The sequence below is a fragment of the Salmo trutta genome, chromosome 31 (genome assembly GCF_901001165.1).
Source record: "Salmo trutta chromosome 31, fSalTru1.1, whole genome shotgun sequence".
Taxonomy (NCBI): Eukaryota; Metazoa; Chordata; class Actinopteri; order Salmoniformes; family Salmonidae; genus Salmo; species Salmo trutta.
The window spans coordinates 26,594,456-26,622,265 of NC_042987.1; the positions used below are offsets into that span (position 1 = coordinate 26,594,456).

The window sequence follows — 27,810 nt, forward strand, 5'->3', positions numbered from 1 at the left end:
TCTTCGCCCAGTCATAACCCAGCTCTATTCTCTTCTCACTGTTCTCCTTACTCACTCACTCCACCACTATGCTGCAATCTGCTTTTTAGGCTAGACTGTAACTGCAAATCCCATCAAGGACTTTTTATGAACATTAAGCAATACTTGAAATGATCACTTACTTTCTGAGTGACAAAATGACAGACCATCATGGAGCAACTACCAGTTTTCCCAGTAGAGTATTCCCTCCTCTCTCCTTCTATATCTCCCTCTCTCTTTTGCCCTCTCTCTCTCCCCCTCCCTCTCTCTCCCTCTCCTTCTCTCTCTCCCCCCTGTTTCTTTAAATAATGTCTTAGCCCTGCAGGTGCCAACATCTCCCTCTGAAATTATTATTTCAACCCCACACAAGATAGCTTTTGGTAATTATATGTAGCATAATTCAATTTGATGAACTCCTCCGAGACATCTCATTTAACCCAGGCTCTGTGCTTCTAAAAGGGAGACATATCTTCACCATTATGAAAGCTACCATTCAAATCCTGCAATAGTGATCTTGGTTAACCAAAGGACTAGAGTATTTCAAGTCATTATTAACTACACAGTGCATAAAATAAAGCAAAAAATAATCTATCTCTGATCATCCAAAATACAAAGACAAAATGAGGACCACATTCTACCTCCAATGGTATTCATCTATGGTAAATCCTTTGAAACGAGAAAGAAACTGAGGAAAATGTGAAATTTGTCTTTCATTTGTAGGCAGTAAGCAAACAAACAACAAAGCAGCTGAGAGTCAATACCTCCTTAGCCAGACCACACAGCATCCAAAGGCATCATGGGTAAGAGCACTCTGGCTGCATCCCAAATGGCACCCTATTCTATACACTCATTTTGACCAGGGCCCATATAGTGTAGTGCACTATATAGGAAATAGTGTGTCATTTGGGAAGTAGCCTCTGAATGCTCCCCACCACTGTTTATATAAGAGAACAAATTACACTGTGCAGTCGCCTGCCGGATCTCATTAGTTGCTTCTGAGGCCATTATATCTCTGCTGAGTTGAAGAAGTATACCGGGTTGACCGGGTTGGCTTCAGAAGAACCACACACGCAGATAGGTAGGGAAGGGAAAAACAGACACACGCACACACACACGCACACAAAACACAATGATACATGCTTATATAGGGGCGGCAGGTAGCCTAGTGGTTAGAATGTTGGACTTGTAACTGAAAGGTTGCAAGATCGAATCCCCGAGCTGACAAGGTAATAATCTGTCGTTCTGCCCCTGAGCAAGGCAGTTAACCCACTGTTCCTAGGCCGTCATTGAAAATAAGACTTTGTTCTTAACTGACATGCCTAGTTAAAAAAAAAACTGAAAGAGAGAGAGGGGAGCTTAGGGAGACCCAGCAGCTGCCCAGCATGGCTTGGTGAGATTACACTTAGGCCCTGGACAACACACCGTTTTCTATGATTACACTGATACCTTGGTCATAACATGTGTGCTGCACTGATACCTTGGTCAAAACATGTGTGATGTAAAAAAGTTGTGGCTTTGTTATAATAGAATAGTGTGAAGTATATCTATTCTCTCTGCCTCTCCCATCTATGCATTTTCATCTCTCTCTCTTCTTTCTCTCTCTCCTTGTTGTTCTGTTTCTTTACTCTGATCTACACATTGGAATAGCTCTTCTTTATCTCCCTCACCTTTTTTTCTCTTTTTCTTTCTTCCTCTTTCTCTCTCTCTCCTCTTTACAGGAGTGCCGCGCTACCGCTGGGCAACAATCCTTTATTTTGCAGTTGATTGCTCAAGGAATATTGATTAAGGCAAAGATTCTCTGCTGAGAAGTCACTTTTTAAACTTCCTCCCAGTGACTTTAATACCGAATAGAGTAGCCTTCTTCACATGTAGATAAACTACCTGGCACAGATCAAATACATTTCTCAAAGACAAAACACACACACAAGCATACGCACACACACACACACACTCTATCAATGCACATCTAATGTAATGTATTCGTCCGTGTGTCCGGTGCTTATGCCTCTACGTCTCTCTCACTTTAATCACTACAATTAAAGTAACAAACAGTATCAATTAAAACAAAGGCTTCAGAAACGCCATTCCTCACAGCGCATTACCCATAGAAATAGCCATTACACTTCTTTCATTTACTTAGTTGAGCTCTACAAGTGCAATAAAGTGGTCTATGCAACCTTGCAATGGGTCCTGGCAATTAAAGTATTTTCTGTGAGAGATGGAGTGTGTTACAGTATGTTACAGGATGGGTTATATCGTGCCCTATGATGAAGCGAAGCAATTCTAACTTCTTGTATTTCATGAACATGTGGACATGTCTAGACAATAGTGACCCATCCACTTAGCTAAATGTGTCTGGGGGTGATTACAGCCATCTATTGTATTTCATGAACATGTGTACATGTCTAGACAATAGTGACCCATCCACTTAGCTAAATGTGTCTGGGGGTGATTACAGCCATCTATTGTATTTCATGAACATGTGTACATGTCTAGACAATAGTGACCCATCTACTTAGCTAGATGTGTCTGGGGGTGATTACAGCCATCTATTGTATTTCATGAACATGTGTACATGTCTAGACAATAGTGACCCATCCACTTAGCTAGATGTGGCTGGGGGGGTGGTTATAGCATTTCTTTCACGTGACCATTCAATTTAGACAATCAAATCAAATTGTATTTATCACATGCATAAAATACAATAGGTGTAGACCTTACAGTGAAATGCTTACTGACAAGCCCTTAACCAACAATGCAGTTTTAAGAAAAATACCCCCCCAACAACAAAAAAGTACAAATAATTAAAGAGCATCAGCAAAATAACAATAGCGAGGCAATATACAGTGGTACCGGTACAGAGTCAATGTGCGGGGGCACCAGTTAGTCGAGGTAATTGAGGTAATATACACATGTGGGTAGAGCTTAAAAGTAACTTATGCATAGATACAACAGAGAATAGCAGCAGCGTAAAGGGGGGGGGCAATATAAGTAGTCTGGGTAGCCATTTGATTAGATGTTCAGTAGTCTTATGGCTTGGGGGTAGAAGCTGTTTAGAAGCTTCTTGGACCTAGACTTTGCGCTCCGGTACCGCTTGCCGTGCGTTAGCAGAGAAAACAGTGTATGACTAGGGTGGCTGGAGTCTTTCTTTCAATTTTTAGGGCCTTCCTCTGAAGGTACTGGGCCGTGCGCACTACCCCCTGTAGTGCCTTGCGGTCGGAGGCCGAGCAGTTGCCATACCAGGAAGTGATGCAACCAGTCAGGATGCTCTCGATGGTGCAGCTGTAGAACCTTTTGAGGATCTGAGGACCCATGCCAAATCTTTTCAGTCTCCTGAGGGGGAATAGGTTTTGTTGTGCTTGGACCATGTTAGTTTGTTGGTGATGTGGACACCAAGGAACTTGAAGCTCTCAACCTGCTCCACCACAGCCCCGTCGATGAGAATGAGGGCATGCTCGGTCCTCCTTTTCCTGTAGTCCACAATTATCTCCTTTGCCTTGATCACGTTGAGGGAGAGGTTGTTTTCCTGGCACCACACGGCCAGGTCTCTGACCTCCTCCTTATATGCTGTCTCGTTGTTGTTGGTGATCAGGCCTACCACTGTTGTGTCATTGGCAAACTTATTGATGGTTTTGGACTCAAGCCTGGCCGTGCAGTCATGAGTGAACAGGGAATACAAGAGGGGACTGAGCACGCACCCCTGAGGGGCACCCGTTTTGAGGATCAGCGTGGCAGATGTGTTGTTACCTACCCTTACCACCTGGGGGCGGCCCGTCAGGAAGTCCAGGATCCAGATGCAGAGGGAGGTGTTTAGTCCCAGGGTCCCAAGTGTGTCTGGGTAAGCATCATCTAATTGTTTGGATTGGTCTGCCATGTAAAGCATAATCTAATAGTGTCTGGACTCTTTCTGTTTTTTATATTTTTTTATATATTATTTTATTTAACCTTTATTTTACTAGGCAATCAGTTAAGAACAAATTCTTATTTACAATGACGGCCTACTTGTAAAGCCCCCCATGGCCAAAACCTCCCATAACCCGGACGACGCTGGGCCAATTGTGCGCCACCCGAAGGGACTCCCAATCACGGCCGTTTGTGATACAGCCCGGGATCGAACCTTAGTGCCTTAGCCCGCTGCAACAAAGTCAGATTAGGATATAGGCCAAGGACTAGATAAAGTGTATTTTTATCTGGAGTTTTCCCTTATTGTAGGCTACTACTTTCCCCACTTTTAGTATTTACATTTTTGGTTGTTTAGTACACCTCTCACTCTGTTTAGCACATGGCGTCACATGTGAATCCTTAAAAGATGGTCGTGGCTAACTAAGGCTTAAGAGGGTATGAACAATGCTGAATGTGTGTAGACAAAGAAGAGCTCTCCAGTAGGTGTTCCAAAATATTCAAGGGCCATTTTCTCAAAAGTGGGTTTCAAGTTTATTAACTTTCAAAGCAGAATTAATTTCCCATTGTTCCTCAACTGCAGTGTATGATGTACTATTTTATAGCTGAGTCTCTACTTTTACGCAGCATTTACCGTGAATGTGGTCTCCGTGAAAGTGGGAACATTGCCTTTAAAATGTGCATTGTGGACAACGTGATCGAACTGAATCCATGCCTTAATGTCTTCAGGTTCACTGTTGTGACAGTTTAGAACCAAAGTAGAAAGTGGCTTGTATGTTGTGTTAGCTGGCACAACCCTCTTCAAGTTGTATAAAACAAAATCCATTGCCAATACACTTTGGAATTAAATTATTGCTTCAATGCCTCATCATGTAACAGGCCGCTTTTACACCCCCTTTCAATTTTTTTTCTCCCTTTCCTGGCAAAATCATCGCACTTCTCTCTACTAATAACGAACAGGATGTTATCAATCAATTACCAACCAATATGAAGGAGCAGTGCAGTGAGTGTGTCCCCATGCCTTATGAGTCACTTCATTAACCAGATAATTACTGTGGTACAACACATTCTCCTGTGTAGGAGCCCTACAGGCTTCAGTCTGCCAACACACACTACAGTGTGAGCGTGAGTAGGGAGAGCAGGAGAGGCTCATTTCAGCTAGTTTGTCTCAATATTGTCATTTTTCTTGGCAACGCTCAGTGTTGATTTCTTAGGAAGTTTCTGTGGATTTGGAGTGATGTCTCGTTTATTAGCAACTTGATGGCTTTTTACAGTGGTGCAATGGTGACAGGTGTGTGTGTGTGTGTGTGTGTGTGTGTGTGTGTGTGTGTGTGTGTGTGTGTGTGTGTGTGGGCGAGTGACAGGAGTGACAAGAGCTGCTTATTTCGCCCCCAATATAATTGAAAAGCATTATTCACAAAAACATTATCCTTCAGCTTCTCTGCCTCATGCATTTCAGTGACAGCATGGCTCTGTTGCGTTATTGAATAATAACTTTGAACTATTTTGCTCTGTTCTCACAATAGAAGTGGAAAAAACTGGAATAATCATAATTGTTCACAGAGTCTGGGACTGCCGGTGATTTACTTGTTTTCCAAGGCGTTTATTGAGTGCATTTTTAGTACAATAGTTCTCAGAAAGTTACAGTTTACAAACTTGGACACATACTCCTCACAGTATACAAGTGGTAGCTATACAGATAGAGACACACAGGAAATCAAACACACACACAAACACATTTGGTTCCTTCGTCTTGTGTGTACCGTAAAGTGAGGTCATCTTCCCTGTCGTGCTGTCTTCATCCTTATTGGCTGTCCTGAGCAATGATGGGTCTGTTGTGTGTGTGTGTGTGTGTGTGTGTGTGTGTGTGTGTGTGTGTGTGTGTGTGTGTGTGTGTGTGTGTGTGTGTGTGTGTGTCCATCATCTGAAATACAAGTACACAGAGATAGAGGAATTAGCTGGTTGTGTTAACCCTTAAATGAAACAAATCAACACTTTCCAAAACATGGATTAGCCTTGACATGTCTGCAACAGCAATCATCAGAAAGAATGGACACACTCAGGCCCACTTTTCAGCCTGAGACGGGACAAATCAAAACAGATGGCATTGTAAAATCTTATACCAAAGTATAAACTGGGTGGTTCGAGCCCTGAATGCTGATTGGCTGAAAGCCATGGTATATCAAACCATGGTATAACTTGTGTATGACAAAACATTGATTTTATTGCTCTAATTAAGTTGGTAACCAGTTTATAATAGCAATAAGGCACCTCGGGCAATAAGGCCCAGGGGGTGTGGTATATTGCCAATATATGACGGCTAAGGGCTGTATCCAGGCACTTCGCGTTGTGTCGTGCTTAAGAACAGCCCTTAGCCGTGGTATATTGTCCATATACCACACCCCCTGGGCCATATTACTTAAGTGATCCACACAACAGTCCTTTTACATTTATGAATAGATATGAAGTAAATCAGGCAACTTTTTTGTAAGAGGAGTGGATGGGACAATGACAGCAAATTCTGAAATGGCTTTTATGGAGAGAGCACTGATTGCTTTTTCATGTCACAATATTGAAGTGGAATGCTATTAGAGTCAGCATTTTACTAAGACAAACATTAGCAATTTGAAAAAATTGAAAAATTATAGACTGCACTGTCATCTCATTCACACAGACATGTTGCATGGCAAATACTTGATACGTGGTTGAATGGAAGCGTAGCTAATTGATTGAAATGAGATCCTTGCATTAAGTAAATATACATAATTAATCAGAAGAATGAATGGTTATGTGTAGCGTACTCCGGGCTTGTGTGAATGATGTTGAAAGGAATTTGAACTGCTAGGTGTCAACCTAACGAGCTTAACGTTTAGATTGTCACACAGGGTTTATTCAAACAACTCAGGTGGTCTTAGGTCTATATTATAGGCTGCACTACAACAATTATATATATATATATATATATATATACAGGATATATTATATATCCAATATACATTGCTTTAAAGAATAGTGTTACTGTTTTATAGTCTGCCAACTTCCTCTCTTCTCTCATTCCCTCTCGTTTTCCCTCACAGACACACACTGTCAGGTCCTGACCCACTCTCTCTTCATCAAGAGCTGTGGTGGAGAAGCTGTGAGGGAGCCAATAGTGTGTTGTGTGTGTGTTTGTGTGTGTGCCTGTGTGTTTGTGCATCTCTGCCTGTATCAGTCTGTGTGCGTGTGTGCATGTGTTCACGTGTATGCCTGGACCCAGCTCCATCCGTCTCTTTCCCTGCGGCTGATCAGACCCCTGCCAGACTTTGAGGCCCCAGCAGGTGGCCTGGTCCCATGTCTGCCTTGTGCACTGGAGCAGTGATCCAGATAGAGGTCATTTCTCAGTCCTAGCTCAAGCCAGTCAGGCCTGGCGATGCCCAGACCTAAACCCATACCCAGACCTGGACAGGTTCGTTACACCCCGGATAAATGAGCTGGAGCCTGGCCAAGACGAGGATCAAGTGAGGGGTGGAGAGATGAGACAGAGGGGAGAAGGAAAGGGTAAAGGGCTTGAGGATACTTAATAACCTGCTAATGGGCTGCCATCGATTTCTAATTTCAGATGACACGGTGGGTACCTCAGTCTAAGTCATGGATCCACACTCCTCCTAAAATAATAGCCCAACGCTGTCCGAGGCTGGTTAGTGGTAACAGCAGGCTAGGATATCTGTGTTTGGGGAAGCAGTAGTTTGTCATTACAAAACACCTGAGGATGCTGTTACAATAGATCGATGCAATAAGTTACAACGATGTTAAGGTATTTTGTGTTACAACTTTATACATGGGCCTAATCTGTAGATAATCAACTGCCTTTCCCCTCTGCTGTCACTGAAATCAACAGGGTTCTCAGACAAATGCACTGTAATTATTATGGCTATATGTGATTCATAAGTTATAATTCACTGCTACTGATTATAGCTGTATCTTTAACAGCGGTGAGTAGTTAATTTTACATTGAATTCCTGCTTTAATGAAGTGGATATTCCTGTGGATCAGCGTCTTCATATGGCTCCTTTATTTGATTGGTAATAAAACAAGTATTCACTTTTGCCGAGTAACTGTCACGCCCTAACCTGAGAGAGACGGTTTATTTCTCTATTTTGTTAGGTCAAGGTGTGGGGTGGGTATTCTATGTTCTGTATTTCTTTGTTTTGGGCCGAGTATGGTTCCTAATCAGAGACAGCTGTCTATCGTTGTCTCTGATTAGGAATCATACTTAGGCAGCCTTTTCCCACCTGTGTTTGTGGGTAGTTGTTTTCTGTTTGTGTTTCTGTATCTGACAGAACTGTGCGCTTTCGTTTCCCTTTGTTATTTTTGTTCGAGTGTTTGTTTGATTCAAATAAATAATCATGAACACGTGCCACGCTGCATCTTGGTCACCTCTCTACGACGTTCGTTACAGAATTACCCACCACAACTGGATCAAGCAGCGTGCCCGGGAGGAGATGGATTCCTGGTCTCTGGAGGAGTTGGAGGAGAGGATAGACTGGACTTGGGGGCAAGTATTGAAGAGATACAGAAGCCTGCCGGGGAAGCAGTTGAAGGCAGTGAGAGAGGAACTAGCACGGCAAGGGCGGAAGCACGAGAGGCAGCCCCCCCAATTATTTATTTTTTTGGGGGGGGGGCACACGGGTAGATTGGCGGAGTCAGGGTTGAGACCTTAGCCTCCAGTGATGATCCATGACACAAAGCCTCCAGTGATGATCCATGGCCCGGAGCCTGTAGGGATAATCCATGGCAAGAAGCCTGTAGGGATGATCCATGGCCCGGAGCCTGTAGAGATGATCCATGGCACGGAGCCTCCAGTGATAATCCATGGCCCGGAGCCTCCAGTGATGATCCATGGGACAAAGCCTCCAGTGGTGATCCATGGCGCGGAGCCTGCAGTGACGATCCAAGGCGCGGAGCCTGTAGCAACGGTCCACGGCGCGGAACCTCCTGAGACGGCCTGCAGCCCGGAACCTCCTGAGACGGCCTACGGTCCGGAACCTCCTGAGACGGCCCGCGGCCCGGAACCTCCTGAGACGGCCCGCGGTCCGGAACCTCCTGAGACGGCCCGCGGCCCGGAACCTCCTGAGACGGCCCGCGGCCCGGAACCTCCTGAGACGGCCCGCGGCCCGGAACCTCCTGAGACGGCCTGCGGCCCGGGACCTCCTGAGACGGCCTGCAGCCCGGGACCTCCTGAGACGGCCTGCAGCCCGGAGTCTTCAGCGGTGGCCTGCAGCCCGGAGTCTTCAGCGGCGGTCGGCAGTTCAGAGCCTCCGGCGATGATCCACGGTCTGGTTCCTCCGGCGACACAGAAGCGGGGGGATCAGCGGGCAGAGACAGCTGTCTATCGTTGTCTCTGATTAGGAATCATACTTAGGCAGCCTTTTCCCACCTGTGTTTGTGGGTAGTTGTTTTCTGTTTTGTGTTTCTGTATCTGACAGAACTGTGCGCTTTCGTTTCCCTTTGTTATTTTTGTTCAAGTGTTTGTTTGATTAAAATAAATAATCATGAACACGTGCCACGCTGCATCTTGGTCACCTCTCTACGACGTTCGTTACAGTCACATTCATCAGAGCAGTTCAACCTATCATGAACCAGCAGGTTCCTACACCTTGCTGTCAGACATAGTTGAGATCCAGTGTGATTGGTTTAAGACAATCTTTGAGACTACACTACACCAATCACACTGCAATCACAGCCTGCTAGCATAGACAAGAGCTGGCCTAGTAGTACAATCAACCCTATGTAACCATAAGACCTCTCACGTCAGCTTCGCCTCCTAGACGACCATCTTAAACATACTCAAAAGAATACTCTCTCTCAAACACCATCAAAAACCATTCATGTCATCAGTAGCCTCCATCTTAAGAATATACCTCTCCCACCAATTACAATAGACTGTGTTCCACATACAGACATTGGTGCAAATCCCAACAACCAGTGAAAATTTGACTTAAGTGGAAGTTTTCACCCCATTATGGACATATAAATAAATAGTGGCCAAAGTATGTGGAACGTAACTTACCTATACTTACAATGAACTTTGATTTCAGTGTACTATATAAAGCTAGCCACTTAAGGTAACAGGTGTGTGGTGGACTAATGTATGAGCAGAACTCCTTGGAGGCGCTACATCACCCCTTCCTAACACCGAGGCTATCCATATGGTGACACTGTAGTGGTCTGGATAGATAAGTCAGTGGCTCAGCTCTAGCTGGCCATGGGGGACTGACTGTAGTGTATGTGTGTATGTGGAGTGCCTCTGTAAGCTGTTTAAGTCTGTGTGTTCATCAGGATGGCATCAGGCATCTGTTGGCAAAGCCAGGCCCAGATGTTCGTTCTCTCTCACACACACACACACACACACACACACACACACACACACACACACACACACACACACACACACACACACACACACACACACACACACACACACACACACACACCCCTCTCCAATCTGAGATGTCTTGATTAGCTTATCGGCTATTCATAAAATGGCCGAATATGAAGTAAATGATGCCATTCTTCAGCCAGAATGCCTAGAGAATGTCTAGGAAAATGAAGGCGATGTTTTAAATGGCAATGATATGTAGTTATAATGAAATCCTGAACTTGACCCCAGCAACTCCATGATCGTCTTTCAGATTATTTATTTCATTACCGTTACTGTTTCCCAATAAACCACATTTGTGAGGATGTATGATATTCATTGCCAATACAGTTACTATGAGGATCGATAGGAGATACATACCATAGACATTTGGCCAGATGAGACGAGACACTCTCCACTCTCCTTCTCATTCTGGACGGTTCCAATCCCTTCAACACAAACAACAAACGAAGAAATAAAGAAGAAACAACATCATCTGTACAAGTAAGTGCTCATCAGCAAGATACGGCATGGATACACTCACATTTAACATGGGCTCTCCAGAGAATGGACGTTTTGGTCACGTTTTTTTTATCCCTACAGTTGTTTTATACACATCTATAGAAACAGTAATTTGTACATGGTCCTTTGTACATTTATTTCCAGGTCAAAGTTCATTCAGGATTGTGACCCCTCAGCATTGTATGTGTCTATCTCCATTACAATTCAGTGCACAAAAACGTCATCTTTGCCAAAAATGCAAGCAGAGAGAGTTTTGTACATACATATTCATACACATCACCTTCAATATGAAGATTTATTCTGAAGATATATTCATATTTAGTTAGAGATATACATATTTTTATATATTCTCAGAATCTGGGCGAGGCCGTTTCACTAGTCCTTTGGCAAGGCCATCAGCCCAGACATCGACAGGTAGTGTTAAGGTGAAAAAATGGAAGAGAGGTCTGAGTTCCCTGCTTTTATGGTTAAAAACAAAACAAGATATCAACAAATGTCTCAAAAGCTCTCCTTTCCTGCCAGTTCAACTGTTGACCTTGATGAGATCTCCAAGATGTCAAAAGTTTTGAATGAAGAAAAAATACAAGGTGATAAATGGTCAAACCAAATCAACCATACACCACAGTATGCCTCTGTATCATTTTCTGTATGTATGTATATTGATAATGTATAGTGAATTTGAATTGCTTTCTTCCTACGCGCATTTCATTCCGCTGCTCCTAGCCAGGCCAAGCATCCTTACTAGTCTTTGAAGAAGGCCTGGGTTCAAATGACATATCAGAGACCTTCTGATGACATGAACTTCCTCTTCAAAATGGCTTCTACTTGGTCCTCCTCTCCAGTCTACCATCATCCAGTAAAGATATACATCTGATAGTCCCAGACTCCATCCCCGTGTCAGCCTGTGGTGGTCTGGGGTTAGATTACAGCACAATACGATCATATTCTATATACCATGGGCTCCAGATGTGAAATTACACAGGCCTACACACTGATGATAATCCATGGATGATAGTATAGTCCATGGCCACAGATTAAGATGTGACAAAAGTATCTGAACCCATGGAACTCCAGACAATGGATAGTTCAGACTAGGATGATAATTTGTCCACTACAGACTCCAGGACTGTAGAACTCACAGATTAAGATTAGAAAAAACATTCTCTGAACCCACTGAACTCTGGATCATAACTCATTATAACTCAGATTAGTGGAAGGTGATAGTTAGTATTGGTCTGGACCCTGGTCTACTGCTATTATGATGTTCCATTAGATGAGGATGATAGTCTCGACCCTGGCGCGTCCCGACGAGTTGGGGGTCATTCGGTGAGGGGGGTAGTCCTTCCTGCTGTAGTCCCTGCCTGCCTGAATGCTGCCCGACCCATGGCACGGCGCCCCCTCCAGTCATGCCATGGTGGTGGGCGACTGGCACTGGCTCATCTGGACCCGCATGGAGGCAACGTTACTCAGGATCTTCTTCTGGTGGCCCGCCAGGGTCACACCTATCCTGAGGAGGTCTCTGGAAAAAGGGAGAGGGGGAGAGCGGAAGGGGGTGGGGAGAGAGAAAGAGAGAGAGAGAATGAGAGAGAGAGTGAGAGAGAGAGAGAGGAAGCGAAAGCAAGACAGGACATATGTCAATACTAAGATGTGTATTAAGTACTGTATCTGCAATGCCTCAACTGTGTGTACTGAAGAAGCAAGTACATAAACAGACATTCATTTGGTGTGTAATACATTTACACAGATAACCAAAGCCCGAGGTCATGTCAGGACTGTTAGCCACTGGCTGTGAAGAAGAAAACAACAAACCCAATGTGTCTTCCTCTCAGAGATCTGGCCTTGGCTCTCTTTGATGATTAAAATCATGATACTACATTTCAGAAACAACATTATGAAGCCAGAAAGATGTACAAAACATCAAATGCACAGATAGCGGTGTCTCTTAGGGCCAATATTTGGACAGGATTATCATTGATTTTAGATTAAATGTGCGTGTGTACATGAATGCTTGCTCACGAGTGTTCATGTGTGTTTCTGTGTGTGTGTGTTTCTCTGCGTGCGTGTGCGTGCATGCGTGTGTGACCCTGTTACAAAACACAATTACAAAATTCCTGTATTTTGTAATGTATTTAATTAAAATATGTGTATTTTGTGTCTGAAAATACAAAAATCCATTTGCAAAACGCCGGCCCGAACAGCAACAACATTCTCAGTAACAGTTACAGAAATATTTTACTTGCTATGACTGTGATATGTTGTTGTTTATCTACCTTAACTGAGCAAGTCACTCTGGATGTGAAAATGAACATACCAAAATGAACTGCAAAGCATGCTGAGTATTATTATTGGCCTTGTTTCGGGGCGGAGCTCATGCGAATAATACTTAGGATGCTTTGCAATTTACATTTTTTACATATCCATTCATATTTAGTTAATTTAGCAGACACCCTTATCACACCATAGTGCCATCAGACTTCTGATACCAAAAAAATGGTATGTAAAATGATTTTGTATTTTGAAAATACAAATTACAGCTCTCAAAAGTATCTTGCTACAAAATACATCGGAGCATAGTTTAGCCCAGTGTAATACCAATTACAAAATACTCAGAAGTAATTGAAATACATATTTCAAATACATGTAACAGAAATAATGCCCATCTCTGCATGTGTGTGTGTGACTCACTCAGAGGTCATCTGTGCTACCAGTTGCAGGGAGGTGAAGCCAGAGTTGAGAAAGTTGTCTCTGTACTGTGTCATCTTGATGGCTCCCAGCCACTCTCCCACTGAACTAAAGGTGTTGAAGTCTGGGATAGAACGGTCCAACAGGGGCTGGGAAGGCCTGAAGGAGAAGAGGAGAGAGGGAGAGGACGAGAGAGAAAGAGGATAGAGTGAGAGGAGGAGAGAGGGAGAGGAGGAGTAAGTAAGGTAAGTAAGGGAGAGAGAGGGAGAGAGAAAGAGAGAAAGAAAGAAAGAAAGAAAGAAAAAGAAAGAGAGGAGAGAGATGCTTTGATGGTGCAGAGTGGAGGTATAGGCTTTCATGTTTAAGGAAGTCTGTGTATGTGTATGTGGGGGGGGTAACCTACATATATTTTTCTATGTATGTACTCACACTGCAGGGATGCTGGCCACTTGTTTGAGACTGGCTGGGTTGCGGATCATCTTGTCCAGGGTGTTGACGATGTCAGTGAAACGTGGCCGGGCGTTGCGGTCCTTCTGCCAGCAGTCCAGCATGAGTTGGTGCAGGGCCGAGGGGCAGTCCATGGGAGGGGGCAGCCGGTAGTCCTGCTCTATGGCATTGATCACCTGGGGACAGAGAGGGGGGCAGAGGGTATTGTGGAGAAGGCATAAGGTAGTCAGTAAGGGTCATGTTAGACAGGACTATTGTGGAGAAGGCAGAAGGTAGTCAGTAAGGGTCATGTTAGACAGGACTATTGTGGAGAAGGCAGAAGGTAGTCAGTAAGGGTCATGTTAGACAGGACTATTGTGGAGAAGGCAGAAGGTAGTCAGTGGAAGGTAGTCATTTGAGGTTCATGCTGTTTAAATCCAATGATATCTTGATGTAATACTCCTGTTATCATTTTTGGTATGTTCCTGTTGTGTTTTTTGTAAAAAACTAAATGTAATTTGTATACAGTACATTGATACCTGTATATGTTTTATATGTAATAAAACATATTTGAATCCAGAAGTTCATGCTAGACAGGGGTCTAAATAGGGCTACTCAGAGTGACAAGGTAGGTGGACCATTGCCAGACAGTGCCATAGAGAAGGCCAATTAGGAAGACATCCGAGGGTAGTCACTAGACTCCAGTTCATGATTACAGGAGATCAATAATGTGCAGTAAATCAGAGAATTGTAGGAAAAGCTGAGATTTATAGAAGCCTTTCTGCTTCCCTTTCACTTTCCCTCTTCCTCTAGACCCCTTTGCTAAATCACTGTAACACCAGGCCCTAGTTTCTCTGTTTCATTGAGTGGTTAGTGAGCAATTCACTTAGCGTCAATCTCTCTCTCTCCTTCTATCTTTCTGCTTCTCTCTCTCTCCCCCTCTCTCTCACCGATTAATCTACAGACAGCACTCAGGCTGAGGTGCCCTTCCTACTTGACACTAGCGAATCACACGTCGGTATAAAAGGATGGAGAGGACCTATACTCTGACACTGTGGGAAAGTGTCTTGGGAAAGGGCTGAGTGCATTTAATTAATGTGGTGAAATGCAGGTACTTGACACTAGTTCCGTAGAAACTGCAAAGGCTATGAAGGCCTGATGGTAGATAAGTAGTGCTGTACTGTAGCTATGCTGCACATGGCCTTATACAAAGACAAAAAGGGTTTTCGATAGAAAGACAAATGCTCGCTCCCTCTCTAAATCGTAGCATGTTCAAATGGTATACCGTATGATGGATTGTTACCCCTTAAAGGTTGAATCAGGGAAAAGTCAGGAAAAGTTGACACCGATAGAGATTCTAGCGTGTGAAAATGAATCATCATCAGAAATGGGACGACGCTCTATAGGCTCCCATGCTACCACTGAGAGCACTGCAATTCAGCAGAATCTTGACAAATGGTGCATAAGGGGAAGTGTATGTGAGTGCATTTACATGCATGTGCAGGCGAGTGTGTGTGTGTGTGTGCATTTATCATAGGTGTGTAAGTGGGCATGTGTATGTGCACACAAACTTGTGTATTTGTGTTTGTCAGTGCATCATGTGTGCATTAGCCTGTGTGTCTGTATGTGTTTTGTGTGTGCGAGTTGGCATGTGTGTTATTAGTGTACACAGATGTGTGTGTGTTCTGCCTGAAGAGAACAGCAGGCCATGCTGTGAGCAGTGCCAGGCCTCCTCCCTGTGTGTGTGTCCCACCAGTCGCTGCCGGCATGCTGCTGGCCCAGAGAGGGAACATCTGCTGGCTTGGCCAGGCCTGGTGCACCAGGCTCCAGAGAGACCCGTTGGCCGGATGGGGATATGGAGCTCATTGGTGTGTGTGTGTGTGTTGGGGGTGTTTGTGAGTGTGAGCATGTGTGATAGATCTCATTGTGTGAGATTTGGGGGACGTAGCAAAAAGAAGGACAGAGGAGATAACGTGCTTGTGTGAAATTCTGCCTTTGTGAGAATCTGCTCATTGTCAAGGACATTTCCAGTGGGAATCCTCTTGTCTAGCTGAGTTGTTATGTCTGAGAAGGTTCCATTTTATGACACAACATAAACAAATAGAAGGGTCATCTGAATGCTCATTCACTGCCTCTGCTTTGGGGTCTTAGCCCGGTTACTGTAAAATCACTTTTGTGTCTACTGCTTATGTAAAGAGGGCATCATAAATTAATTTGATTGATTGGAATTTTGAATTATATGAATATTTCTATACGCCTTAGAACAACATTTAAAAGTTCAACATGACAATACTACTCACATCCTGATTAGACATGTCCCAGTAGGGTCTCTCTCCGAATGACATCACCTCCCACATGACAATGCCATAGCTCCACACGTCACTGGCTGAGGTGAACTTCCTGTAGGCGATGGCCTCTGGAGCCGTCCACCTCACCGGGATCTTACCCCCCTGAGAGGGAGAGGGAGAGAGAGAGGGGAGGAATAGAGGGGAAGGGAGGGTGAGAGAGAGGGGGGTGAGGGAGGGGGGGAGATAGAAAGAGAGAGGGGGATGGGAGAGGGAGAGTGAGAGGAGAGAGAGGGAGAGAGGGAGGGGAAGGGAGGGTGGGAGGGGGAGAGAGAGAGGGAGGGCAGAGAAAGAGAGGGGAGAGAGTGAGCGGAAGAGGGAGAGAGAACGACATGATTAGTCCAATTAAAACCCTTCGAACCAAAAGACAACTACAATCTCTCTATCCCTCCACTCCTCCTTCCCTCCATCCGCTATCGATCCAGCAGCAGGGAACCTCTGTTCCTCCTCACACATCGAACCACAGCACATCTCTCCCGGTTCCCATGAGTTTGAATAAGAGGGGCTTGGTCGGGGTTTGAGCGTGCCTGTCGAGCGTGTCTGTTTGTAATTGGCCTACCTGGGCCTGCAGCGAGCCATGCATGGTACTGATTGAAATTGACGGGTGGCTTGTTTAAGATTTCCTCTACACACACCTGTTTGTAGGCCCCTTGGCAGTTTCCGTTGTATCCGGCCAGGCCAGCTTAATAATGCCAATTAGTTCAACCTGTGCATGTGTAGATAAGCTGGGCTTGAAAGGAGAGACGGGAGAGCGAGACAAGGCCCACCCTGCCCTCCTGGCTTTCTCCCTCAGTCCCACCGGGACTCTGACCAGGAGATGTATTGTGTGTGTGTGTGTGTGTGTGTGTGTGTGTGTGCGTGCATGCGTGCGTGTGTGTGTGTGCATGTGTGCATGCATGTGCAAGAGTGTGTGTCTGTGTGCAATTATGTGTGTGCTCGTGTGTGTGTGCGTGCGTGCGTGTGTGTGTGTGTGTGTGTGTGTGTGTGTGTGTGTGTGTGTGTGTGTGTGTGTGTGTGTGTGTGTGTGTGTGTGTGTAGAGGTCCAGAGGACTCAGACTGAGCTCGTTAAGGCCCAGCTCAGAGCATTTGACCTCTGTGAGCTCCTAACCCCGAACATGATGTTAACCTCTGACCTCAGTGGAGGCAGAGCAGGGAGGTAGGAGGAGGGTGTGTGAGTGAGTAAGAGAGAGAGAGAGAGAGAGAGGGAGAAAGAGGTTGGGAGTGTTCATATGGAAGTGTGTTTTTGTAATTCGTTGAGATACAGAAGACTGATGGATATCTATGTAAGCTCTGATGACCGTTGTGCTTTTCTCAGATCCCAGGGTTCTTCTTCCAGTAACTAAAGCCTCTCATCTGATTCCAGGCACCAGAAGGCTCTATCTTTTACCTCCGTTCTGTCAAAAGGCTATAGAAAAACACATGAATACAAGATCAACTGCACCAATGAAAAGAAACCCAGCTCCTCCATCTAATCTCTAACTTTGTTAGACCCATGCTTCAAAGCGACTATTTCGACTTGGACACACGCCAGTTGAAAAGAACAGTAAGAAATATAAATACACTGTCTCTTCCAAGTTCCTCTATCTGAGCTCTGACCTCAAAGCCTTGTATTAGAGCCTCTCCATATCAATCACATTTCAATCAAATGTATTTATAAAGCCCTTTTTAGATAAGCAGCTGTCACAAAGTGCTTCACAGTAACCTAAAATTCTGAAGAGCAAGCAATGCAGAAGCACGATGGCTAGGAAGACAATCTTATCCCCCCCCCCCCCCCGCCCACGTCGCCATGCACCGCACCTCGCAGACAGGCTAAGCTAATAACATTTTCACGGCTGCCGCGTTCGTGAGGCAACTATGCAGATAATTACCGCTGTGGGCGAGCTAGTTGCTAGCGCCCGGGCCCTGCCAAAACAACACTTTAATAACACAAAGTGCTGCTGAACAGAACAGACCGGGCAGGAAAACAGACAGAGGAAGAAGACAAATATATAATAAAAAGCAGCATTGGATTTTTATTTATTAACTTAGGAGGAGAAAATACTGTGAATACCCCAGGGAGGGAGAGAGGAAGAGAGGGAAAGCGTGAGAGAAAGAAAGAAAGAAAGAAAGAAAGAAAGAAAGAAAGAAAGAAAGAAAGAAAGAAAGAAAGAGAGAGAGAGAGCATGTGTGTGTCTGAGACAGCCAATACCATTTCACTCACAAGGCAGACAGTACAAGCCAGTGAGAAAGGAACATGCTGTTCTATGTGGTGGCCTTGAGTCTTAGAGAGCACACACAGAGACATGCCTTCATGTAAAACAACCGCTCTCAGCTAAACCGTATATCAACCTCCAGCCAAGCTCCATCAATCTCTTCAGCTAGCTGCTTATCACATAAATAATATTCAGATCTTAATGTCAACGTGAGAGCATAATTGTTCTCTCACGACGTCTTTGAAACTAGATTATATATACAACGTGACTTTAGTCCACAAAACAACAGTTTTATACTTGATTATTGCGGACCAGCCATACTGAGACATGGAGCATTGCGAGGATTCTCACTTCAAACAGTTCCCTCCAGATCAACTTCAAACACCAGCAGTGGGTCACCACGCTGATGTCAACAAGATGATCTGACACAAAGTGAGTAGTACTGACTAGCTGTGACAGGTTGTAACTGGTCGTGACCGGTTGTGACAGATAAAGTGACAGGTGTAGTGGCACATCTGGGGTAGACCTGCAGGGAGTGGACAGAGTGCTGTCAGGGTTAAGGAGGATCATGGGAGATGGCGGATGGTGTGGCGATTTGTGACAGACAGGTCTGAGGAAATGAACATGTGTTCAGGTGCAGAGTGTGTGCGTTTTGAGGAGCTCCCTAGGAAACATGAGAAAATAAAAAGGAAATGGATGCCTGATCAAAACATTGTTGTGATAAATCCCCTAGGAACATGAGCAGCAGTGTGCAGCCTTTTCCTTTTCATTCTCCATGAGTTCACCTACAACTCCAAAACCTGCTAAATGTACCTGGACGTGCATATGTTCTTCAGCTTCTACAAGTGGGACACCTGCAATTGCTAACGTGTACTATGAGAGATGCAGTATGTATCCAGCAATTCAATGGAGCATGTCACTAGCAATCTATAGACTGAAGGGGAATCTAGAGTGTCAAATGGCAGTTTGTATCACTCTTTACAATCATTTACAAAAAGACTTAGAAATCTATTTCAAATTACAAAAAATAAAATGACAGTAAGGATCTTTAAAAAGAACTTGCAGTGTTTTGTGTTGGCGGTTGTCCTATCTGTCCCATGTAAAAATTAAAAATAAACTAATGGGCTTTATATGTCTCTGCAGGCACTTCAGCTGAAGATGGAGTGGTTTATCTAATCGTAGTAAATGTAGATGAAATCCCCTGAACGATCTTCTCCCACTATGAGAGTCCTCAATCCTTTAACACTGTGTTTTGTTTTTCATTGCTGATGCATGCAACCTCACCCACCCCATCTCTCCAAGAGACATCAAACAGTATCATCATGTTGTTGCTAAAGCAGCAGCTGTCCCCAAATGCAGATTCATTCCCTTCCGGTGGAAGAAAAATCTGTGAACTCCCAGTAATGCCACTGACACAGTACCATGCCCCAACTTTTCGGCAATCCATTCCTTAACAATGCACACTCAAGTAGTCCCGAGCACATTTACTTAGGCTGGGCAAAGTGCTCCATCAACTGACGTTTAATGTCCTGAAAGCAACGATTGCTGGCAGTCTGTCCAAATACACAGACAGACAGACAGACAGAATACACCCCAGGGACTGTCTGGGAGAGGCAGGCCCTTCTACCGTTCCACTGTCTACAGGGCAATGGAGAATAGGTTCCACTTCAAACTTCAAAGGAACTTACATTTGACTCCCTGGAACTATTTCAGGCATCATTTCACCAAGTTCCCACATATTCTATGGCTATTTAATTCAATTAAATAGTCTAGTCTAGGAGTCACATGAGGTCTATGCTCCTCTATCGGACAAAGTTATTTTAACACACTTCTCAGGTGGTCTCAAAGTGGTATGAAATCCGACCATTAATAAACGTTGTCTGTGTAGTCTTTGCAGTTAATATATACCTTCACATAGTCAACTTGATGACACCACCTCTGGAAATGCCCTCTCCCCTTGTGTAACTTCCTCTGTGGCCCCTAATGACTCAGGAGCCACTAGGGGCCCCTCAAATTAAACTCAGCGTGGATCCTACGTTTTTATCATGCATTTGCACATCTTTGTCAGGCTTTTCCAGTGGTTTAATATTAGACTGCGACCTTGGATTCTGTCCCCTTGAGATGACTCTGAGGAGGTTGAACATAGGCAATTACAGCTTACAGCACACTGAGACTCATCACATAAGAGATCACCTGGGATGTTTAAGAACGAACTGATGTGTCTCTTCTTGTGTGTCATTTAACAGTGTCACAGTGTTTTCTGTTCTCAGGAACTAGCATGCTGTGACCCTCTTTCTCTCTCTCTCTCTTTTATCTCTCGCTATCTCTCTGTTTTCTATCTCTTTTTCTCTGTTCTCTATCTCTCTCTCTCTCTCTTTATGTCTCTCTCTGTCACTCTCTCTGTCTTTGTCTCTTCGAGGACCCATTAGACAAAAACTATAGAAGAATCTGACATCTGACTTAATTTGTGGTAGCTCGCTAGCTTACTAACTGACAGACTGGCCAGAAACATCCCATATTGTCTACTGTCAGTCTCTGGGGTGTTATGACAAAATCTTTGTTCCATATTAAACCTGGTTGCCCATTCAGTGTGCTATGCAGTGGAATACCATGTTTGAATCATGCTCTGCCCACACAGTGTACATCAATGCAGGCACAGATGGTGGATCATCAATGCCCACCTCAGTCACAGATATCAGCCCGATCTGGCACACATGACAAGAGGTACAAATCAAACATGAAAACACTTGGAGAAGAAGCCATGTTCCCCCGCTTTGATAATGGAGTCTGGATGGATGCGTTTGTCAAGCACTTCCTGGTACAATTTTCATTATTTTCTACAGCAATGTAAATACAATTTGCCTTCAATCAAGAGAAGCAAAGAAGACCCATTGGGTCATGTTCATAAGGGACTAAACAGAAGAAAACAGACTGAAAAAATAACAAATTGTTTTTTGTTTTCTGTTGTAAAACGTTTTAAAACGTTTTTCATTACGTGCTGTAATGAACACAACCCTCATAACAAATAAAATAGAATTGAACACAACCCTGTTAGGGACATGAATGCTGCATAGGCTCAGGGTCTATATTGGTCCCTATAAAAGCACTCTTGAGAGCAAGGACATCCTGGCCCTTTAGACCAAATGGAAACTTTCCTCCCAAGTTTTTCACTTCTTTACCCTTAAGTCCCCTGTAACTTTGACCACATCAATATTTCACACAAGTGACAAACTTACAAGAGGCTTTGGGGCATATGCCAAGGAAAAGGAAGGGAAAGAGGAAATGATGCAAATGGAAGACAATCAAACAGCAAAGGGTTTGATAGTGCCAGACGGTTAGTGTGGTGAAGCCATAGACATGAAAACCAGTAGATAGTAGCGCTGACGTCATCCACGTATTCCTATGGAAATGTCCCGATGGCACATGAAGCTGGAAGTATTTGAATTTGAAGCACGCCATATTGCTGATTGGGGCTGAATGGCACCAAAGTATCGCTAAGGATCATGGTGAAAGTGGCCGTAACTAGCAAAGGATCATGGTTGATGTAGTCGTTTTCATCCTGCCTGAACCACGGTGCGTTGTTTAAGGCACTCCCGAGTGCAGATAGAGTGTTCACACCAGTCCAAGCCAACCGAACTAAGGGGGTAAACGCAGCTGAGTTCAGTAAAACCGCACCAAACCATTTTGGTGTGAAAGCCCCCTAAGTGTCCATTCAACTATATTCACCCCAACTCTACTCTCTTTCAAACTGCGTCTACCCTGTAGGCTGATATACAGAAAAAAGGGTTCTTCGACTGTCCCCGTAGTAGAATCTTTTTTGGTTCCAGGTACAACCCTTTTTGGTTCCAGGTAGAACCCTTTAGGGGTTAATGTAGAACCCTCTGTGATAAAGGGTTCTACATGGACCCTAAATGGGTTCTACCTGGAACGAAAAGGGCTCTACCTGGAACCATAAAGGGTTCTTCAAAGGGTTCTCCTACGGGGGGCTAAGAGTATAGCCCAAAAATACAAATTGGCCACATGAGAATCTCTGGTATTTTAACAGAATTCTTAAGCTATTGTTGCACATTTTGATCTTGACTAGGGTGGCAAAATTGCTGGGACCGGGGCTGCAAAGCTTGCTGTGTCACACACCTAAAATAACATTGCGGGACTGCGGTTGGGTTTGGGACCAGTTCTTGCGGGAGCGGGTGGGAGTCGGAAAAGCAGCGAGAGTGGGCGGGAACGGGTTGAAGAAAACAGTCCTGCGCAGAACTCTACATGGACGTACTCACACTTACACGCATTGACGTACCCATACACACACAAACAACCCTCTCAGTCTCAACATACATCGTGTGACAAGGGAGGCATCTGCCCAACATACAACCACATACAACCACTCTTGAATCACAAATGCCAGCTCTCTCTACTCCTCAGGGCATTGACTTTCAATACAATGTGTGATTGCATTGCACTTTCCAGTCACCAATCTTTTTCACACACACAACCTCTCACCATTAGCCACTGAAAGCCTTTCACATCTTTAACCACTAACACTGTGGAGAGCAGTCAGCCACTTTACACACACACAGCAAATACTGTGTGACACACCACTCATCACGTCGACACTGTGCCTGTCCTTCCTTGAGCCTCTGGGTCACTCAGGGAAAAGAATAGATAGATACAGATGAAGTCGGAAGTTTACATACACCTTAGCCAAATACATTTAAACTCAGTTTTTCACAATTCCTGACATTTAATCCTCGTAAAAATTCCCTGTCTTAGGTCAGTTAGGATCACCACTTTATTTTAAGAATGTGAAATGTCAGAATAATAGTTGAGAGAATTATTTATTTCAGCTTTTATTTCTTTCATCACATTCCCAGTGGGTCAGAAGTTTACATACGCTCAATTAGTATTAGGTAGCATTGCCTTTAAATTGTTTAACTTGGGTCAAACGTTTCGGGTAGCCTTCCACAAGCTTCCCACAATAAGTTGGGTGAATTTTGGCCCGTTTCTTCTGACAGAGCTGGTGTAACTGAGTCAGGTTTATAGGCCTCCTTACTCGCACATGCTGTTCTATAGGATTGAGGTCAGGGCTTTGTGATGGCCACTCTAATACCTTGACTTTGTTGTCCTTAAGACATTTTGCCACAACTTTGGAAATATGCTTGGTGTCATTGTCCATTTGGAAGACCCATTTGCGACCATTCCTGACTGATGTCTTGAGATGTTGCTTCAATATATCCACATAATGTTCCTACCTCATGATGCCATCTATTTTGTGAAGTGCACCAGTCTCTCCTGCAGCAAAGCATCCCCACAACATGATGCTGCCACCCTTGTGCTTCATGGTTGGAATGGTGTTCTTCGGCTTGCAAGCCTCCCCCTTTTTCCTCCAAACATAACGATGGTCATTATGGCCAAACAGTTCTATTTTTGTTTCATCAGACCAGAGGACATTTCTCCAAAAAGTACGATCTTTGTCCCCATGTGCCGTTGCAAACCGTAGTCTGGCTTTTTTATGGCGGTTTTGGAGCAGTGGCTTATTCCTTGCTGAGCAGCCTTCAGGTTATGTTGATATAGGACTTGTTTTACTGTTGATATAGATACTTTTGCACCTGTTTCCTCCAGCATCTTCACAAGGTCCTTTGCTGTTGTTCTGGGATTGATTTGCACTTTTATGCACCAAAGTACGTCATCTCTAGGAGACAGAACGCATCTCCTTCCTGAGCGATATGACAGCTGTGTGGTCCCATAGTGTTTATACTTGCGTACTATTGTTTGTACAGATGAACGTGGTACTTTCAGGAGTTTGGAAATTGCTCCCAAGGATGAACCAGACTTGTGGAGGTTTACAATTTTTTTTCTGAGGTCTTGGCTGATTTCTTATGATTTTCCCATGATGTCAAGCAAAGAGGCACTGAGTTTGAAGGTAGGCCTTGAAATACATCCACAGGTATACCTCCAATTGACTTAAATTACGTCAATTAGCCTATCAGAAGCTTCTAAAGCCATGACATCATTTTCTGGAATTTTCCAAGCTGTTTAAAGGCACAGTCAACTTAGTGTTTGTAAACTTCTGACCCACTGGAATTGTGATGTAGTGAATTATAAGTGAAATAATTTATCTGTAAACAATTGTTGGAAAAATGACTTGTGTCATGCACAAAGTAGATGTCCTAACCGACTTGCCAAAACTATAGTTTGTTAACAAGAAATTTGGGGAGTGGTTGAAAAACGAGTTTTAATGACTCCAACCTAAGTGCATGTAAACTTCCGACTTCAACTGTAGATAGATAGATAGATATATATAGATAGAACTATTATAGTGCTAATATAGCTGTAGAAATAAGTGGAAAGAATAAGAGAAAGAAGGTAAACGTATGTCCGTGGTGTGAGCTCCAACTCCAGGGTTAACACTATGCAATTAACAGCATGTCCTCCAGCAACTTCCCCAGCACCTCTCTGGAGGCCAGGTAATTGGTCACCCCGAAATAGGAGGAAAACATCACAAAGGAAGGACAGGAAAAATGAGGTGATTCATTTGCAGGAGGAGGAGGTCGATGGCGACGTAATTCACGGGTCGTCGGCGGAATAACATTTTCCTTATTCCCTCGGCCTTCGCCCGCCGCGCTGGCCTCGCTCTGTGATTGCCTTGGTGTTCACCTCGTAACCGGCGGAGGGAGGTCAGCGATTGAAAGGAGCTGCCGTGGCATTGTGGAGGCTTGGCAGCATGCATAGCTTAATTAGAGGAATGCATGAGAGACCCAAGGACCCCGACTCTCTGCCAAACATCTCCACAACTTCTCCCCTGTGGATAGAGAACATTCCCAGAACGTTCCCCCAGGACAGTCAGGACCAAGCTAGTGCTCAGACACGGTAAGGTCAAGGGGAACGCTTGAAGAGACTGTTGTGTGACTCTGGTTTGGTTATGGATGGAGTGCAAATAGCTGTTTATGTCTATGTGTTATGTGTCAGGCCTCTGGTGTCATAGAGGTCAATGGGAATACCTGGGTTGGGTAAAGGTTAAGCACACAAACAGTTGCTGTGAAAGCAATGTGGTATTGCACCATATCTTTTTTTGAAAGTAGTCCATAGTAAAACCAAAATATATCTATATTTTGAATCCCATTACAGTATGAAACCCTTGAGATGCATCATCTAATGTTCAAGATGTCTTGTACATGAAACAGGCAAACATGAAAAACATAATCTATAGTCCAATTCTAACCTTTAACCCCTTCTGAACCTCTGTAGCATCAACAAGATAGACAGCCGACAGAAGGTGATCTTGTATTTCTTATTTATTTGTTGTTCAGGAAAAACACCTTTAGCAGGGCTTAACCACAGGGGTCACAGAGACCCAGGTCGGTCTGCCTTCCTAGTGGCCAATTCACTTCCCAAACCCACCAACAGGAGGTCACGTCCCCTCTACAAAACCTGTCACACTTCCCGTTCACACCTGAGACTCAGACACATTCAAGGACGCACAAGCACAGTCACGCATGTGCACACACACACACACACACACACGCACACACGCACACACACACACACACACACGGTTGAGTTCTAATATAATCATCTTCTGATGATGGAGCATCTGCTCTCTAAATAAAGGTAGACGTGGGTTTGTATTGATGTTGTCTTGTCCTTGATTTCTCAAAGATCATCTCCTATGTTTAGATAGATAAGAACTAAATTTAGTCTCCTATATTTGTACTATCTTGATAGCTGATGTTTAGATTCTTTACCACCTTTATTTTTAGAACATCTTAGCGTTTTTAGTTGTAAATGACTCATACACATTGGAAATATATTTTATTTCCTCATGCACAGTGTGTGCATATAAATTATTTTACAAAAGTTGCCCTCAGGCAGTTTCGTCAAAGCAGCGAGCCGTTTCACTACATCCTTTAAAACAACTGACCTCACTAAAGAACAGACTCTGGTGTACTGCACCAATCAGACTCACTGTATTCCCTCCAACTGTCAGGAGCAATCGAATAATAAACCATTACAAATAACTAATTAGCAGTCGTTTCAAATGAAAGTCAATGCAGGTCACACACACTCACACAGCAAGCCCTCATAACCTTGCACTGCATTCAGATACGAGAGTGTGAGTGTGCTGTGGATGACATCGAAAACAGAGCGGGGAAGAGATGGAGTCAGATACACCAGCCATAGCGTCTAATAATTACAAATCTGTACCTTTGTGGTGTTAATTAGGGGCCCAAACCCTTCCATGATGCCCCAGGAATAATGCATGATGAGCGGGGGAAGGGGACAGGGCGACCAGGGCGACCAGGGCCAGATCCTGAGGAGTGAGGAGGGACGGTGCGCTAGCTGTCAGTTTGAGGGGCTGAGATGCTCTTTGGTTTCCCTGCATCCCACGCATCCCAATGACAGAGGGGAGAGAGGAGTTCTTCCCCAGAGTCTCTGCACTAATGAAGATGTGACAGTCATAGTCCGTGACTAGTAGTAAGAGGGAGGAGAAGGAAGAGAGAAGGCTTGTGGAATGTAAAAGAGAATAGATGGAGGTAAGAGAGCGAGTGATTGAGAAAGAGAAAAGTGAGTGGCGAGGAAGACTGAAAGGAAATGCATGAGAGATGGCCTTTCAGAAGTGCTGCAGTTCTTCTGATGTAACAGTTACCTCTATTTTATTCAAGCAGTCCTAGACACACACACAAATACACACATAACTACACTCACAACTGCACTCACAACTGCACTCACAACTGCACTCACAACTGCACTCATAACAAAAGGGCCATGACTAAGTGTGTCTAAAAACATACCATAATAAGCCGAATGCCGGTATGTTGTTTGTTAACAACAATTGGAGGAGACACATCACAGTGGAGACACACTTCATAAACATCAATCCCAGAACCCTCCCTGTTCTATGTCGTTGGTCTTCAGACAGTCTTGTTGCTATGAACCAACCTATCCATTTCAAAACATAAAGGTGAGAAAAACTTTTTTTGGGGGGGTTCAGAGAGTAGGACTCACCAGAGAGCTGGTGTAAGAGGGGTCAGAGGTATCGTCCTGAAGGTAGCGCGAAAGTCCGAAGTCGGACACCTTGCAGACCAGGTTGCTGTTGACCAGGATGTTGCGGGCAGCCAGGTCTCTATGGACGTAGTTCATCTCAGAGAGGTACTTCATGCCCGCCGAGATGCCCCTCATCATGCCCACCAGCTGGATTACGGTAAACTGACCGTCGTTTTGCTGCAGGAGACATGGATAGAGGTAGAGGGGGATTATTAGCGCCTTGAAATTAAACTTGTCATCTGCAGGCCTTTCAGCTGAGATGTCAACAATAAACAAGCAATACTTCAAT

At 44.3% G+C, this 27,810-nt stretch overlaps 1 protein-coding gene across 5 annotated transcripts in view; it reads right to left on the reverse strand.

The window, feature by feature from the left end:
• Positions 1-5,500: 5,500 nt before the first annotated feature.
• The window catches only part of LOC115169838 (ephrin type-B receptor 1), a 394,957-nt gene continuing 372,647 nt past the window's right edge, over positions 5,501-27,810 (reverse strand). For 4 of the 5 annotated variants that reach the window (XM_029725852.1, XM_029725850.1, XM_029725847.1 and 1 more), the window contains 6 exons: positions 27,483-27,698; positions 16,246-16,395; positions 13,949-14,142; positions 13,523-13,678; positions 10,697-12,356; positions 5,501-5,842 (listed from right to left, as the gene is read on the reverse strand). In XM_029725852.1, coding sequence (XP_029581712.1) covers positions 12,242-12,356; positions 13,523-13,678; positions 13,949-14,142; positions 16,246-16,395; positions 27,483-27,698 — 831 coding nt within the window. In that variant the 3' untranslated portion in view covers positions 5,501-5,842; positions 10,697-12,241. Of the gene's footprint in view, positions 5,843-10,696; positions 12,357-13,522; positions 13,679-13,948; positions 14,143-16,245; positions 16,396-27,482; positions 27,699-27,810 lie in introns of those variants that run through there. The other variant, XM_029725851.1, reaches the window with a different exon arrangement.